The 14,945-nt window shown below is 41.7% G+C and overlaps 2 protein-coding genes across 9 annotated transcripts in view; one reads left to right on the top strand and one right to left on the bottom strand.

The window, feature by feature from the left end:
- LOC108627223 (leucine-rich repeats and immunoglobulin-like domains protein 3) lies at positions 1-6,696 on the top strand. The gene is made up of 14 exons (XM_018028350.2): positions 1-794; positions 1,736-1,807; positions 1,883-2,026; positions 2,123-2,260; positions 2,341-2,481; positions 2,582-2,869; positions 2,948-3,091; positions 3,175-3,413; positions 3,497-3,643; positions 3,718-4,032; positions 4,113-4,394; positions 4,475-4,750; positions 4,827-5,141; positions 5,219-6,696. Exons 1-14 carry the CDS (start codon positions 499-501, stop codon positions 5,347-5,349), a joined length of 2,928 nt encoding a protein of 975 aa, XP_017883839.1. The 5' UTR covers positions 1-498; the 3' UTR covers positions 5,350-6,696.
- A 682-nt stretch (positions 6,697-7,378) lies between these two features.
- Positions 7,379-14,945, bottom strand: part of LOC108627227 (trehalase) — a 22,229-nt gene continuing 14,662 nt past the window's right edge. For 6 of the 8 annotated variants that reach the window (XM_018028365.2, XM_026815482.1, XM_026815489.1 and 3 more), the window contains 5 exons: positions 13,417-14,199; positions 13,152-13,285; positions 12,418-12,971; positions 12,068-12,318; positions 7,379-10,043 (listed from right to left, as the gene is read on the bottom strand). In XM_018028365.2, the coding sequence (XP_017883854.1) occupies positions 9,902-10,043; positions 12,068-12,318; positions 12,418-12,971; positions 13,152-13,285; positions 13,417-14,199 (1,864 nt within the window). In that variant the 3' untranslated portion in view covers positions 7,379-9,901. Of the gene's footprint in view, positions 10,044-10,811; positions 11,971-12,062; positions 12,319-12,417; positions 12,972-13,151; positions 13,286-13,416; positions 14,232-14,945 lie in introns of those variants that run through there. The other 2 variants (XM_018028403.2, XM_018028394.2) reach the window with 2 other exon arrangements.

Genomic DNA, 14,945 nt, shown 5'->3' with positions numbered 1-14,945 from the left:
ATTGTGGGTATTTTGTGATACTGCACTGTGACATTTCTTTTCTACACCAAGTCCAATAATACGAAAATATGAGTAATTAACATCTAAATACGTTTCACAATGATGAAAGTCATAACTTTACTGTTATCGTAGAAATCAATTTATTTATAGTGGTTTGGTTGAATGCTCTTTACGTTGGCACAGCATACAGTGAATGAGTTTCGTGACTATATTCAGGGCGAGGTGCGGTATTTCACACATGCGCACTCAAGATCGGAGTGTTGAAAACGGCAGAGTTTCTCGTCTCTACTTCGTGAGAATTAGGATCAGGAATGGGGATGGGAACTGGGGGGATTGGGATTGGCGTCATCATGGTGTGTGGGTCGGTGCGTTTTTAAGATACGAGTTTGTTTTCAACCGGATGAAGCATCAGGACTTTTCTTGTTACGGTGATGCTTGTACACAGAGCGTTATCATTGTTTAAAGTGTCATCGGTATGGCGAGGAGCGTCGGTGCACGATGTGCAGTCGCGAAATAAATTTTAAGCGGAACAACGCGACAACGATGCACACGATGTCGGAACGGATCTCTCGTCTACGTCGGCTTGTGCGGAAATACGAATGGACGCTTGTTGCATTGTCGTTATTGTCGTTCGTGATCCCGTCGCACGGTGGAAAACTCGATAGTGTGTCGTATGATAATCTGAAGAATAACCAGTGCCCCGTTGAATGTGGCTGTCTTGGCAATGTGGTCGACTGCAGTAGCTTGCAATTGATTGGTGCACCCAGCGGGCTACCACCATGGACAGAGATCTTGTGAGTAAATAACTGCGACTTATTCTATTCCTATTCTCTCTCGACAGAACTCGCGTTCTAAATTACCTATGAACTCTCGTTGTTCTTTCCATTTCACAAACCTTTCTTCGTCTTCGCTTCTATTTGTGTTTTCGGTACGTCTACGTAAATACAAATAGGTACCCGATGCCTGTTTTGTCTATGCGCTTACGTTTTTTCTTTTCGATACTGACAATGGATCTCACAATACACTACGTAATATTTATTCTTTATATATGTCAGTTGCGTTCCAATCATTACAATACTATGTATCAATTTATGTTAAACGTGTAAGATATTTTATTGTTAAAAAATGCGCATATACAGCGTAATACGATCTAAGAAGATAAGATAATGCGAACGGGGAGAATTAGTTACACAGAATATGTTTTAATTTATATACAATGATACTACTTTAATTTTGTTGAATAAAACAATGTGCGTACGCGAATACTTTATGAAACCTCGTAATTAGGATATTCTTCTCGTCATAAGAAATACAAATGATATAAGCAAACATTTTTTTTAAATTAATTATCGCACATGATATATTATTTATAACTCATTGATTATCTTAAATTTATGCACATTGTGTAAGATGAAAATTTAACAAATCTAGATGCAATAAGATAAATACTTAAGTAGGAGATTTATTTTCTCGTTAAGATTACTTCGTATTGTAAATAGAGTAAAATACTGCGTATAGACTATGAGTATACGTGCTTTTATCTTTTAAAATAAGAATCGAGTTCTCCCTTTCTGCAAATATCGTAAAGATCGATAAGGATTTATGAACTATGTGCGACAGCATGTAGCGATATGGATTTATCAAGACTTTAGCTTATAGCCGAGAAGATCAAAATTCATTCGATGCAATTTAGTCTTTTAAGAAGCGGGAGGAGCCTAAATTAATTTTTTTGCAGAGAGCTAAAGGAGAATAATATAGCTAGCTTGGAACCCGATGCTTTGTCGCATTTAAATAAATTAAAAGAATTGTAAGTATTTTCCTCGGTAATTTTAATGTTTTCTTAGGAAGATTCTCTAAACTTTTATTTTGGCAATCGTTTAAGGGACCTTAGTGCCAATAAATTTGGAGATAACTTTACTGTCGTTCTATCGGAAGCTACGTCCTTGCAAGGGCTTAAAGTAAATAAGAATCTATTGACAGAAATACCGGACATGTATTTTATTAAAAATATAACACACCTTGCGCTGTAAGTGTATCACGTTTATCACTGAATCGTGTAAAGTTTGCCCCTTTCTCCCCGCCTTCCATCTTTATGATATGAAAATGAAATCTATTCTTGCAGGAGTCACAATTCTATTAGTGTTATAAATGGGACTGCGTTACTCACCTTGCAGCAGCTTCAGAATTTGGATCTCAGTGGAAATGAAATAAGCGAAATTCGAAATGGATCGTTTCTTGCTCCCAATTGCATCACGCATTTGTACGAAACTTTTGACCAACGTGTTTTATAACGTCATATTTCAGATGGTTCTGCGATTTATTTTATTTCTCTTATTACAGAAACTTGAATATGAATCGAATAAAAATAATTGAGAATGGAAGTTTAGACAATCTGACCTGCCTGGAAGAATTGCGATTGAACAAAAATAACTTGACCCAGCTGAAGGATCTGTTTACAAATTTGTCTAAATTACGTATATTGTACGAAACTGTTCCATAATGTTTTACGATTTCCACAGTACAGATCACGCGCCACGCGTGCGATTAGATAAAAGAATGTACTATGTCATTTTTTTTTTAGGGAATTAAACAAAAATGAACTGCAGATGGTACAAGCGCTTAGCTTGAAAGGTTTGACAAATTTAGAGGAGTTGCGGTTGAAGAGGAACAAGATCGAAACGTTAAACGATGGCGCGTTCTGGCCTCTTGACAACTTGACGATACTGCAACTCGACTTTAACTTGTTGACCGTGGTGAGAAAAGGTGGCCTGTTTGGATTAGGACATTTACAAAAGTTGACACTGTCGCACAATCGAATAAGCACGATCGAAACTCAAGCATGGGACGGGTGCAAGGAACTCGTAGAGTTGTTCGTACTATTTTTATTACACTCGGTTATCGTATCCCATGTTCAATGCAATCGTAATCGTGGTAATCTGTTTCTCAGGGATCTATCGCATAACGAGTTATCGGCGATCGGGCGAGGTACTTTCGAATTCTTAGAAAAATTGGAAAAGCTTAAGCTGGATCACAATCAGATTACCTACATTTCGGACGGCGCGTTCAGTTCTACTCCCAGTCTACAAATATTGTATGTAAATTGTATTTTGAGTATAACAATAATACAAACACCTGAACACTTCCGTAATAGTAATTTTATTCTTATTGCCAAAGGGAGCTCAATTACAACAAGATTTCGTACATGGTGGAGGACACAAATGGTGCCTTTGATTCGTTAGGACAGCTATGGAAATTAGAACTCTCTCATAATAAAATAACCTCAGTAAACAAGAATGCGTTCAGCGGATTAAGTAGCGTAACCGAACTTGACTTGACTGGGAACGATGTAACCAGCATTCAAGAAAATGCGTTCGCTTCGATGACCAGTCTGATCAAACTGAGGATGAACTCAAGTCCGTATAACACGTACACACGTCGCATAATCGTTTGCATTTCTGTGCGTTTCTAATTCAGTTCTTTCTTTTTACGTGTATAGAAGCATTAGTTTGTGATTGCGGCTTACAATGGCTGAGTATGTGGTTGCGCGAGCATAGATATAGCGACGCAGAGGTTTACTGCGGATATCCACATTGGTTACAAGGAATGTCGTTGACCCAACTTCATCATAAGAATTTTACATGTGGTTGGTATAGCAGCACTTAGGTTTTGATGCATAATCCTCGACCACGATTCATTACTGGATGTTTTTCCATATAGATGAGTACCCAAAGCCAAGAATTATTCAGGAGCCGAAAAGTAAAATGGGAATCAAAGGGGATAATGTGACGTTGACTTGTCGAGCAACGAGTACCGCTAGTGCCCCGCTTCACTTTACCTGGAAGCACGATAACGTTGAGATCGACGATGACAGTTTGCAAACATATACCGATTTAACGGCAAACGGGATTAAAGAGGCTTCCTCGACTTTACATCTTACTAATGTTACACATGCGAATGCTGGAAAGTATCAATGCATGGTCGGCAACACTTACGGAACGACCTACTCGACCAAGGCGAAGATAAGCATTTTAGGTGAGCTCTCAGTCATCTCCATTTGCCTTTCACTCATTTCAAGAGTCAGTCGATTAAATACACGTTCCATTTATACACAGTATATCCATCTTTCTCAAAAATACCTCACGATATACGCGAGGTTGCTGGAAGCACTGCCCGGCTTGAGTGTTCCGCAGAAGGGCAACCGTCGCCTCAGATAGCCTGGCAGAAAGATGGGGGAAACGATTTTCCAGCTGCGAGAGAAAGGAGAATGCATATGATGCCAACGGACGATGTCTTATTTATCGTCGACGTCAAGACTGCCGACAGCGGCGTTTATTCGTGCACCGCACAAAACCTCGCTGGAGTTATAGTTGCGAATGCTACTCTTACTATACTTGGTAAATATCAGAATAAAAATTCGTCTTTATTCATTGATTTAATAATGTCGGTGTTCTTGCATTTTCTCTTTCGTTTACAGAAACACCATCGTTCGTGAAACCAATGGAAAATAAGGAGATAATGGTCGGTGGTTCGATCGTATTGGAGTGCATGGCGAGCGGCACGCCTAGACCAAAATTATCTTGGCGCAAAAACGGCAATCCTTTGCAAGCAACCGAGCGACATTTCTTCACTGCTGAGGACCAATTGTTAATAATCGTCGATACTAAAATCAGCGACGCCGGCAGTTACGAATGTGAAATGAGTAACTCGTTAGGTAGCGTCGTCGGCGCGTCCCATCTTACTGTGAAACCAGGTAAAGTTATTTCTATATGGAAATATATGGAATCCGGATCTCGGTCTTGACATAAAGACTTAATCGTTTTCTACAGCTCCTGCGTCGACTCCCAGTCCCATGTCAGTGAACGAAGACGATATACTCGGTTTAATAATAATCACCATAGTGTGTTGCGCCGTTGGCACGTCCATAGTGTGGGTGGTTATAATTTACCAAACCCGGAGACGGTTGAACGCTGTCACGCAGGCTAGAAACAATCAGCAACCGTCGACGGCTATCATCACGGGTGCCACGGTAGCCGACACGCAGACGCATTTATATTTGGAAACGAGTTCTCAGCATAGCAAAGACAGCGGTACTGGGGATAGTACCAATCCCAGCAGCGACCAATTGCAATTATGTTTACCCGGTTAGTATGTTAATCTCTTTTCGTTATTTCTAATTTATTCTTTCACACTGACGTTTTCTTAACAATACTGTGTTCAGAAGAGATCGTTACGTGTCCAACGGGGAACAACGAAGAAGAAACTAACACGGCGGTGAACGTAGGAGCTCCGTTATTGAGATACACGAACCACGAGCGACAAGATCACGAAGATAAAACTTGCTCCGTTTAGGAGCAGAGACTTCAAGTACGTCTATAATCTACAATACGTCTCTCTCTCTCTCCCTTATCTCCTTCTGCCTTTTCTCCATCTCCGTCTCCCTTTTCCTTCCCTTCTCTTCTCAGGATCGAAAATTCGTCCTCTTTGTATTCTGCGCAAACAGTTTTTCGTTTGATGTACTATACGTACAAAGGTCCGTGAAATTGACAGGATGGTAGATCCTAATACGATCTTTATTTACCCATCGAGGTGAAGTTGAAAGCTTGTTGAAAAAATAAGCGCAGGCGGTTAGAACGTAGTATCGTATATCATCATCGTCACGAGTACGACGACGACGACGACGATTATTACAGTATCGACGTACCATTAAGCAAAGCAAACTGTTCAATGCCGTGACTGGTCCCCCTCGTCGTCTTTTACATTTATATTTTTACGTTATTATATTATTGTATTGTGCTGTATGATATCAACAAGTTGGATTCATCGGACGACATCACTCGATCTTGATCTCGATCATTTCGTCGTATTCGTTACGGCGAGTTCCGAGTAGTTCCTCCCAAAAGCGATACGCAAATCCGAAAGGAAGTACATGCACGTTACGTACGTATGATTTGTAAATATATCTAACATAAGGTAACTAACGCGTGGCAACCAGAAAGTAATTTCTATGTAAATAACTGGCAGTGTCGTTTTCAAGTAGAAAGATACGTATAAGTTCCAGGTGTATCAGGAATCAAGTGCAACGCGCGCAGAACCCACTTACGTACATATATAGACCAGTCTTTTGTGATAGATATTTATTTTTAGGATTACGTACCTATAATTGCTGTTAGTTCTCCCCGAAAAGTGTATATTATTTATATTATTGTAATTATGTAATAATGGCCAGCGAGACGCGAGGCCCACGCACACGAATTCATGTACGTAGACCGAAATACGTCGTCCATGTACTGTGAATTGATTGCGCACCAAAGTATTCTGATGCAGTAGATATGTATGTATGTACTTCGTGATTCGTCTTCCCTGTCCCTTTCATTACTTATCCGCAGCCATACACTTGTGTGGCGCACAGAAAAAGGTATTGAAAAAAGAATACATAAATCGATCGAACGGCTGTACGTCGTCTATTCGAGTACGTGGCCAATTATTCTACAAAAATTGCGCAAACTCGCCATCGTATCAATTATATATCAGTGATAAATTGTACAATTACATTTTTCTATAGCGAGAATCTCGCGTTTCGGCTTCTGCGCCTGACTGTGTGTGATACACCAAATAAGGTACCCGGCGTTTAATTCAGTATTTTTCCTTGTTGTACGTGGTATAATGTAAAGAAATATAAATAATCTATCAAGATAACGTTTTACAAATGAATTCGCCCCCGTATTTCCTTGTATACGATATTTCGGTGAAGAACAAACTTGGATCGTTTTTCCTTTTTCTTTAAAACTTTATTTACCAACGAGCAATATTTCGTTTAAAATATACAATTGCTGATACATGTATACGTGCATAGAAAAAAAGAAGAGACGGATTCCACGAAATCCTTAAATGATACGCCAGCGTATCATAACTATCTTTTGATCTTCCTTAACGCGAAAACGCGAATGTATGTATGTACATATATCGTTTTATATTTTATTCTATCGTATATACACATGTACGCATTTCTTACGTACCTTTGTTACGCCTCGATTTCGGTATTCCTGCTTACACTATCCTATATGTATGTATACTCGTACGTACATGTATGATGAGTATAGAAGCGCGCGTCACAAATGTTCGTAAGTAGGAGATTCCGTTCATCGAATTAGTAAACGCGTTCGAACAAAATCGGTATCATGCATGATTCAGCGCCGTCGCCGTATCAACTGTAAAGCGATCGTAGGAACGAAACTCGGACGATCAAATACAGGTTGATCGATCCGTGTTTTGAGCAAGGTCAACGTGCGGAAATGAAAATAGGAACACGCAGCTTCCGGAGTAAAGTGGAAGAAACGGGGAAAAGATACGAGAAGAGAAGAGGTATGATGAAACTTAATTACGTGATGTAAGTAGCTACTTATTTCCAAGTATCACAATAATCAAAGTACTACATATAGAACGTGTATGCAAGTTTGTGACCTAAGATTCTTGTTCGATTCGTTGTCCGCAAAAGAGGATCGGAAGTTGACCATCTCGTCGATGGGAGGAAAGAATAAAATTTCGGCACTCTTATAGACCCTCCTCCCCCCACAATGTTGGTAACTAAAAGCAACGACCGAATACGCGCGCGCGCTGTGATGTTTTATAACGATGAACGATGTAAATAAATATTAAAAGTAAGCTAATTATTATAAATAAAATACCTTTCCTACATGCTCGAAACGACGTTTCGTCCGAAACTGCAATATTAACGCGAAAGTATCCTGCTGCGCGTTTAGAAAACGTACGCGACCGATACGGCAAACCGGCCGGACCCTAGGATGCAACTTGTTTCTATCGTTCGTAAAAAATTCTTTGAAACGAAGACTTTATTTCGGGGCAAAATATATGTAGGTATATATGTATGTATGTACAGGAGCAAATTCGAGTGGAAAGATGTTTTCGTCGCGGTGCTAACAAAACGCTGCGCTGCTGCATATTCTTACGAATCATCCGACTTTTTGATCGAGAAGCAGGTACATGACGCTCGCTACTTGCAATTTCATAATGCATTTATTTACACTATTTATTTTATTCACGGCTGACTGAAAAAGCCATTTTTCTCCTTGAAAAGCGGGACTAAAATCGCTCATATTTCCCTTGTACACTATAAGCGGGAGTAAAAGTTTAGTTTTGCACATATAAAGTAAAATAATTCTCTTCTTCTTCCTCATATACTTCGACCATGGCAAACGGGGGAAAAAATTTTTTTTTAAATGATAAAAAACTCAGAAAATTTTATCAATATAATACATTCAGTTCCTAATTACTTTTAAATACAGTGGCTTTACAGTTCAGTCGTGAATAAAATATTATATGCAACACGGCAGTAAAGTCAATTATTCCCTTGAGTGATTACTACCCGAGCAAAGCGAGGGCGACTTTACCCCTTTGTTGCATAATGTACTATTAAGGAACGGTTGCCTTCTCGTATGGAGCCTGCTTCCACGAGAGCAAAAAAAAATACAGCGCTTTCTAGTTGCATTACATTTATCTTCTATAAAGAAGGCACTTCGAGCGAGATAGAAGCATTAAAAAAGGGACCTTTGCACTTTACACCGTTACCATAATTGTATTTCGCTTTGGTGTTGTTTCAGTCAACGCGTTTCGTGTCACACGATAATTAGACCAGAATGCCTTCTTTATAGCAAAAGATTATACCGTATGGAGCTTTAAAGATTTCATTCCCAATTGGACGAACATTCCTTTTTACATATACTCTTGGGTATGGCCTATTGCTATTCACTAAGGGTTTAAGGAAAAATCTTTGTGCCTCTGCCGTCGTAAGTGAAATCTTCCTAGCTCCAATATATGTATATTACAGAACCGACATTTCGATCGAGCTGAAAAGTCGGAGATGGAGTGGGAAACTAAGAATTGGAGGTGAACCGTCACTTCGTTGTCCGATTATCGGATTGCAATGCTCGCATAGCTCTGCTCGCGGAATCCTTCCGTCGATTAAATGCGCGGATGATTGGTATCAGCGAAGAAACGACAAGAATGAAAATGAAACGTGTATAGGCTTCGCGCAGTTTTCGGTTAATGTTATTAATATGCGGTGAAACGGATTTCTTTGTACAAAAATATCCGCAAAAATATTCTCTATAGTATCGTAATTTCATGTTACCTATTATATATATAAAGAACGTACGCGGCTCGTCCAACTTGCGTGCACCCGTACCTTCCATTCCCGCGCCTCAACTTCGATTACAGTTTCTCTATTCTAAGTCCAACGAATTTTCCGTAGCCTGCGCACCCTCTGATTCCCCTTTCGACGCAGTGGTAGAGCGCTTCTCCTATTATCTTCGGATCGCGTTTAATTGCACGTCAAACGCAGGAATAATTAGGTTGAAACTCGTTAGGCCGACTGTGAACAGGAAGTGAAAGAAGAAAACCGTTGCTGGAGAAGAGGTGAGGACGAACGTGATCGTCTTGAGTCTCCGATGTATCACATCGCGTCTCGTTTCAGATTATCCGCAGTTCCTTCCCAACGTCCTCGAATCCAGGAAAATCATTTTGCTGCGATTTCATCTTGTGTCGCCGTGTCACCGCCACCGTGAACACTGACTTCGCAAATCGAAACGGTGCGACTCGCCGAACGAAAAGGCACAAACACACTCGGAGGAGACTCGAGAGATCGACGTAAACTATCTCACAAAGGTAACGGTAATTCAGTTTCAGCAACACGATAGCGAGCGCTTTGGAAACAGCCGCCAACACGGTTTCGAGACGGATCGGTCCCTATCGTTGCAGATCCGAATTGTGCGCAATAATTGTCACGGCTTCTAATCCTCGCGCTCCATCTTCTCTACCGATTTTGGTGCTCTTGTCGCTTCACAGTCGGTTCAAACGAATCGGGTCTATCAAAGACGAACATTCGTCAATCGTTGTTCATGTCCTTCAATTCGGTATAGGCGATCCTCTTTCGGTAAAGGTTTCTAGTCGGCGAGATCACTTTTCTCTTGTTCGGCATCGTCGACGGTCCGGGAACGTAATAATGCCGCCTCTTGTACACCACCATTCTGCAAAGGTACCAAACGATTCAGTTAGTTCGATCGCTCCGCGACTACTTCGCTTTGCCTATATCGCAATATCGATTTCCAAGATCACTTTCTAAAGAGTACAAACTAGCAGAAAAGAAACCACGCGTACGCGCTCGAACGGATATTACGCACGCTCTCGCGCAATAGACTCATTCTGATGTTGAATCGTTTATATATATGTATTTGTGCGCGTGTGCTCTCGTATACAATGGTTTTACACGTATACCATTATACCTCGACTTGAAACGGAACAGCGGGCTGAGGAGAGATTCGTTTTGGTCGGTCAGCGAAAAAGGCCAAGCCTAGGAACACTTGGGAAGTTTGAAATCCAATGGTTTCGAATTATTTGCGACATGCGAATCACCGTTGCACTACGTGTGTCGTCGCGTGATCGCGATTTCCGGTTTCGGTGACAGCCACAGGATTATCATTACTGCGCGTTATGCTCTGCTGCCTCGACTGGTAGAATTCGTACTGCGCTTGGATTAGCATTATTTGTTGAACGATAACGGAGATCTACAGATAAGGAAATGCAAGAAATATACACACAGACTAAGATAAAGTGTTGTGCACAGTTCCATCTTTGTGTTTGTACATACATTGTTTCTGGAACTGTTGGATGTTCATGGAATATAATCAAAATTAGGTACCTACTTGGGTTTGGGGAAGCCAGGCGAGGGAAAGACAATGACCATGCTATTCATGCTAACGAGGTACACAGATTTTTAACAGATGGAACAGGTCGGGTAGATGTTTAGACTCATAAACTTTATTTAAACGTGTCACCACAAAGTTAGGCAAACGTAGGTAAAAGGAGGCATGCAACAATGTTCGAGAAAAACATAATACGACAAGGAACTCTTCTCACTCGTTGTCCCGTTTCATCGAGACGTGGTTCCATTCTACCTACCCGTACATATACCTGTACATATAACAACGAACGATCAGTCGATCAACGATCCGGTCGAACGCGTCGAACCAACTTGAATGCGGAGTATCCGATCAGCTCTTTGTTTTCATTCCTTTTGACCCAACGACTTATATTTATATACGTATTGTGACAAAATTTAAAACGCGAAAGAGAAGAAAATGTAAAAATATATAAGTCGCCGTTCAGAGAATCGAGGAATGGCTAGTTTACTTTATTTTGCTGGTTCCGTACGGCGTATACGGGCCTTCTTTGGTGTGAAGACTTTGGCGATCGTTGATTACGCGGTCAAATTGACTAGATGAGACACGCGTACTAAATACCTTTCTCGCTTTCGATCCCTTGTCTTGCTCATATATACATGTACACTATTTGGAATTTCATAGCGCGGAATGTTGCGAAATTATAATTCGTAGCCGCCATCTTTATAAATATATACAAAAATGCACCAACATCTCCAGATGTCACCCAAAAATACAAGGATCGTTTCGCGTAGATCTTTTATGCATCATCTTTTCTATCTTTAACGCGAATAATACTAACTGTAAGCGTACGAAGATATTTCTTGTAACAGAATACACCCGTTAGCGATACGCACACCGTATCATTATCACGAGCTAGTCAAACCGAAAATAGTAATTATATATATATATATATATAGTTATCTTTATGGACGCGTCCTCGACCAGCGAGGAAAGTCGGAAAAACATACATCACAGAAGATTAGTCGCGACAATGCACGCAGAATGGGAAAGCCCAAAAGGACATCGCTTTCTGTTAAACTAGCGGCAAGAGGAAAAAACTGTACGATTGATTTGACGTCGGCCTTCTCCCTCGATTGTGCTAATTTATCCTTGTTTATACTAACTTATCGATGATTAAGGGAGAAGTACGAATTGATTGACAAATATCAACGATAACGGTTTTGCCGTTGCAAAAATTTCCCTATAAACAGATTGATAGACCACAGAAGAATATCTGAAACATAAAACAAAACGGGAAGGTCTATTATTATCGATGTCGAGCTGGTGATAGAATATAGTGACAAAAGGTGGAGGAAGACGACTCACCTCACCCTATAAATCCCGCGGCTATCGAGATTATGAGAGCGAGAATGCCGGTCATCACTTGGCCAGCCGTCGAAACGACGACCTGCTGCGGGGCCGAATTTTGTACGACGTCGTTCGGCACGAAATGATCTTCGGCCGCCAGCCTGTCACCGTACTTGTCCAACAAATCTAGGACGAGACCGTTGCTCCAACCGAAACCCAATTGAACTTCATATTCTCCGCCGCCTCCGTGGCCACCCGACACCGTCGCGTCGTACTGCAACGTATTCGAAGAAGGGGTCCAGCGTCAGTCGAAAGTGAACAACGATCATTGTCCATTCTGAATAAAAACGCACGGATTTGTACAAATTTATACCTTTTCGAACATGCTGTGCGTCTCGTTGAACGCTTTGTAATTACTGCGAACCCATCGCTGAGTAATCTCGTAAGCAAGCCTCTGCGCCCACGGATCCTCGGTATTGTTCAGTGACATGATAACGAAATACTGCAAGGGAGGCCAAGCGTTCGGGTAGTCCCACTGTTCACCCGAGTGTTCGAGAGTAGTCGGTATACCCCCGAGGTTCAACATGATCTGATTCTTCTCGAGATATTTAAGCACCTTCGAGACGTACTCCTCCCTCTTTACGATATCGTAGCAATTGGTCCAGAGCGGGAGGATATTGGTCGGGTAGAAGTAATCTCTCTTGATGTCATTCAGAATATCGTAATCGAGCCAAGCACCGACTTCGTCGTGCCAGAGCACGGCGGTCACAGCCCGTTTCCACTGTTCTGCTCTTTTCCGGTAATAAGCTGCTTTCGTTTCGTTGCCTAGCCTCAGACTATACTGCCCCAAAAGCTGCGCGTTTCGATATATTATGGAATTCAAATCGACGGGGATAATGTATCTCGTTTTCAAGTTCGTCAGGTTACCTAGAGAAGAGAGTGCAAGTGCCTCTAGAGAGCTCGTAATGTTTAACCTCGTAAAGCGGACGCGATGACTATTATACGACCGTATCCGAAAGTTATATGTGATAATTGCAACAATGGACTATTATCGGCGCGTTGCCCTCGTCGACGATTCAACTCCGACGTATACGTATCTCGCTTTACCTTTATTCGTGCCATCGAGTATGAACCACCGACTGGAGAAATCCCAACCCGATTCGGCAGCAGTCTTCAACTCCGCGTAATAGTTGTCCTTCTCTTCGGGGGTACGAAAGCTTTGGCTGGTCAGATAATCCTCTCTGATCGATGGAAATTGATTCATTAGAATCGAGTAACGAGGGAATACAAGAAGAGAAAGAGGAAGACGCGGGAAATGGAAAACGACCGAATGGAAGCGAAAATGAAAACTCGGGTCTCATCTCTTACGTACTTGTAGGACTCCGGTCGCGGTCCCGAGGACTCCTCGTAATATCTGGCCAAGGTATATTTGACTCCGTCCATCTCGACCTCGACCGTGCGGTTGGTCATCCAAAACTCAAACTCCTTCTCGAGGAGGTGGAAGTTTTCCTCGAGCCACTTGTAATCATGCGTTACTTTCAAATACTCGTCCACCATTGGTATCAACAAGGGCGGATGAGATCTCATTGTGTAATAAATTCTGCCTCCGTTAGGGATGAAACCGATCTTGTCCACTATCATAACGAAGTTGGACAACATTCCTTTGACGGTGGTATACATCTCCGAGAGCAAGAGTCCCTTGATTATCCAGTAAGAGTCCCAGTAGTAGAACTCGCGGAATCGACCGCCGGGAACGATCACCGGATTGGGGACGTAAATGATCGAGTAGTGATCCTCGTTCAATCGAACGTCGTCCTTCATCTTCCGCCCGAGCATCTTCCATATGTGGTTCAAGTCCGAAGCGAATTTCCGAAGTTCGTCGTCGGAGATCTTGTTCAGAAATTTCGGCCGGATGGTCCAATCTTCCGGATCCCATTCTTCGAACTCGGACCCTTCCGGGTCGAACGTGTCGTTCACGAACTTCTCGATGTCGTGCCTGGTAGGCATTTGGTCGACTCGGTCCATAAACTCGCGAAACAGCAACAGCGTTTCGTTCGGCGGATTTCTCATCTTCATGTCAACGAACGTTTTCGAGTCCTTGTAGATCGAAGCCATCTGTATCGTGTGCAACAGCTCGCCCTGGCAGTATATGTCGCTGCAAGCCATACACGGGTACGCGTCCAATCTCTGTTCCGCATTTACTCATTTTACGTCTACATATACGATATAATAACGGCGTCGAATCGACTCGATGCGACTCGACTCGATTCGACGTATGAACACGGACAAGCAATCAAGCGTTTGGCAGATCCTTTTATCTCTTAATCGTTTATTAAGCACATCTTCGACGAACCGAGCAGCGAGGAGCCGATAAGGCGAGATTCCAGCAATTAAGAGATTTCACTTTTAATTCGTTCCTGTTCTATACGAAAATACAATAATTCCCACTCTATCGTCGTGATTGTTAACCTTCGAATTTAGTATCAATGCAAATACGATTCCTACCAACGGCCGTTATCTTAACATTGCGCTTCGTCGCGGTCGTGCAACCGATGACTAATGACAGACTAAAAAATCATAGCATGATGAAAATCACAGGATGCCTGGGACTGATCTTTGTAATCATTGCCTTATCTCTGATGACCCGACGAGACGATCTCGCTAATATTTCGCTAACGTGTCGCGATCAATCTCGTATATATCAGTTACGGTCACGGCCACAACCGCAGACACGCCGCCGTGGCTATTTCTTAAGATATTGGCTGTACAGTCAATCCCAAAAGTTTATGCACTTTAGAAACGCATTTTTTAAAAAGAAATCAGACGTCGGAAGAACATTGCTAATAATAAACAACAACAAAAATTTTTCGATTTTTCCGACATTTTTCCAAGGGGTACCCC

Source organism: Ceratina calcarata, unplaced genomic scaffold (genome assembly GCF_001652005.2).
Source record: "Ceratina calcarata isolate Rehan_Ccalc_2016 unplaced genomic scaffold, ASM165200v1 scaffold125, whole genome shotgun sequence".
Classification (NCBI taxonomy): domain Eukaryota; kingdom Metazoa; phylum Arthropoda; class Insecta; order Hymenoptera; family Apidae; genus Ceratina; species Ceratina calcarata.
This window is presented reverse-complemented; position numbering and strand designations above follow the sequence as displayed.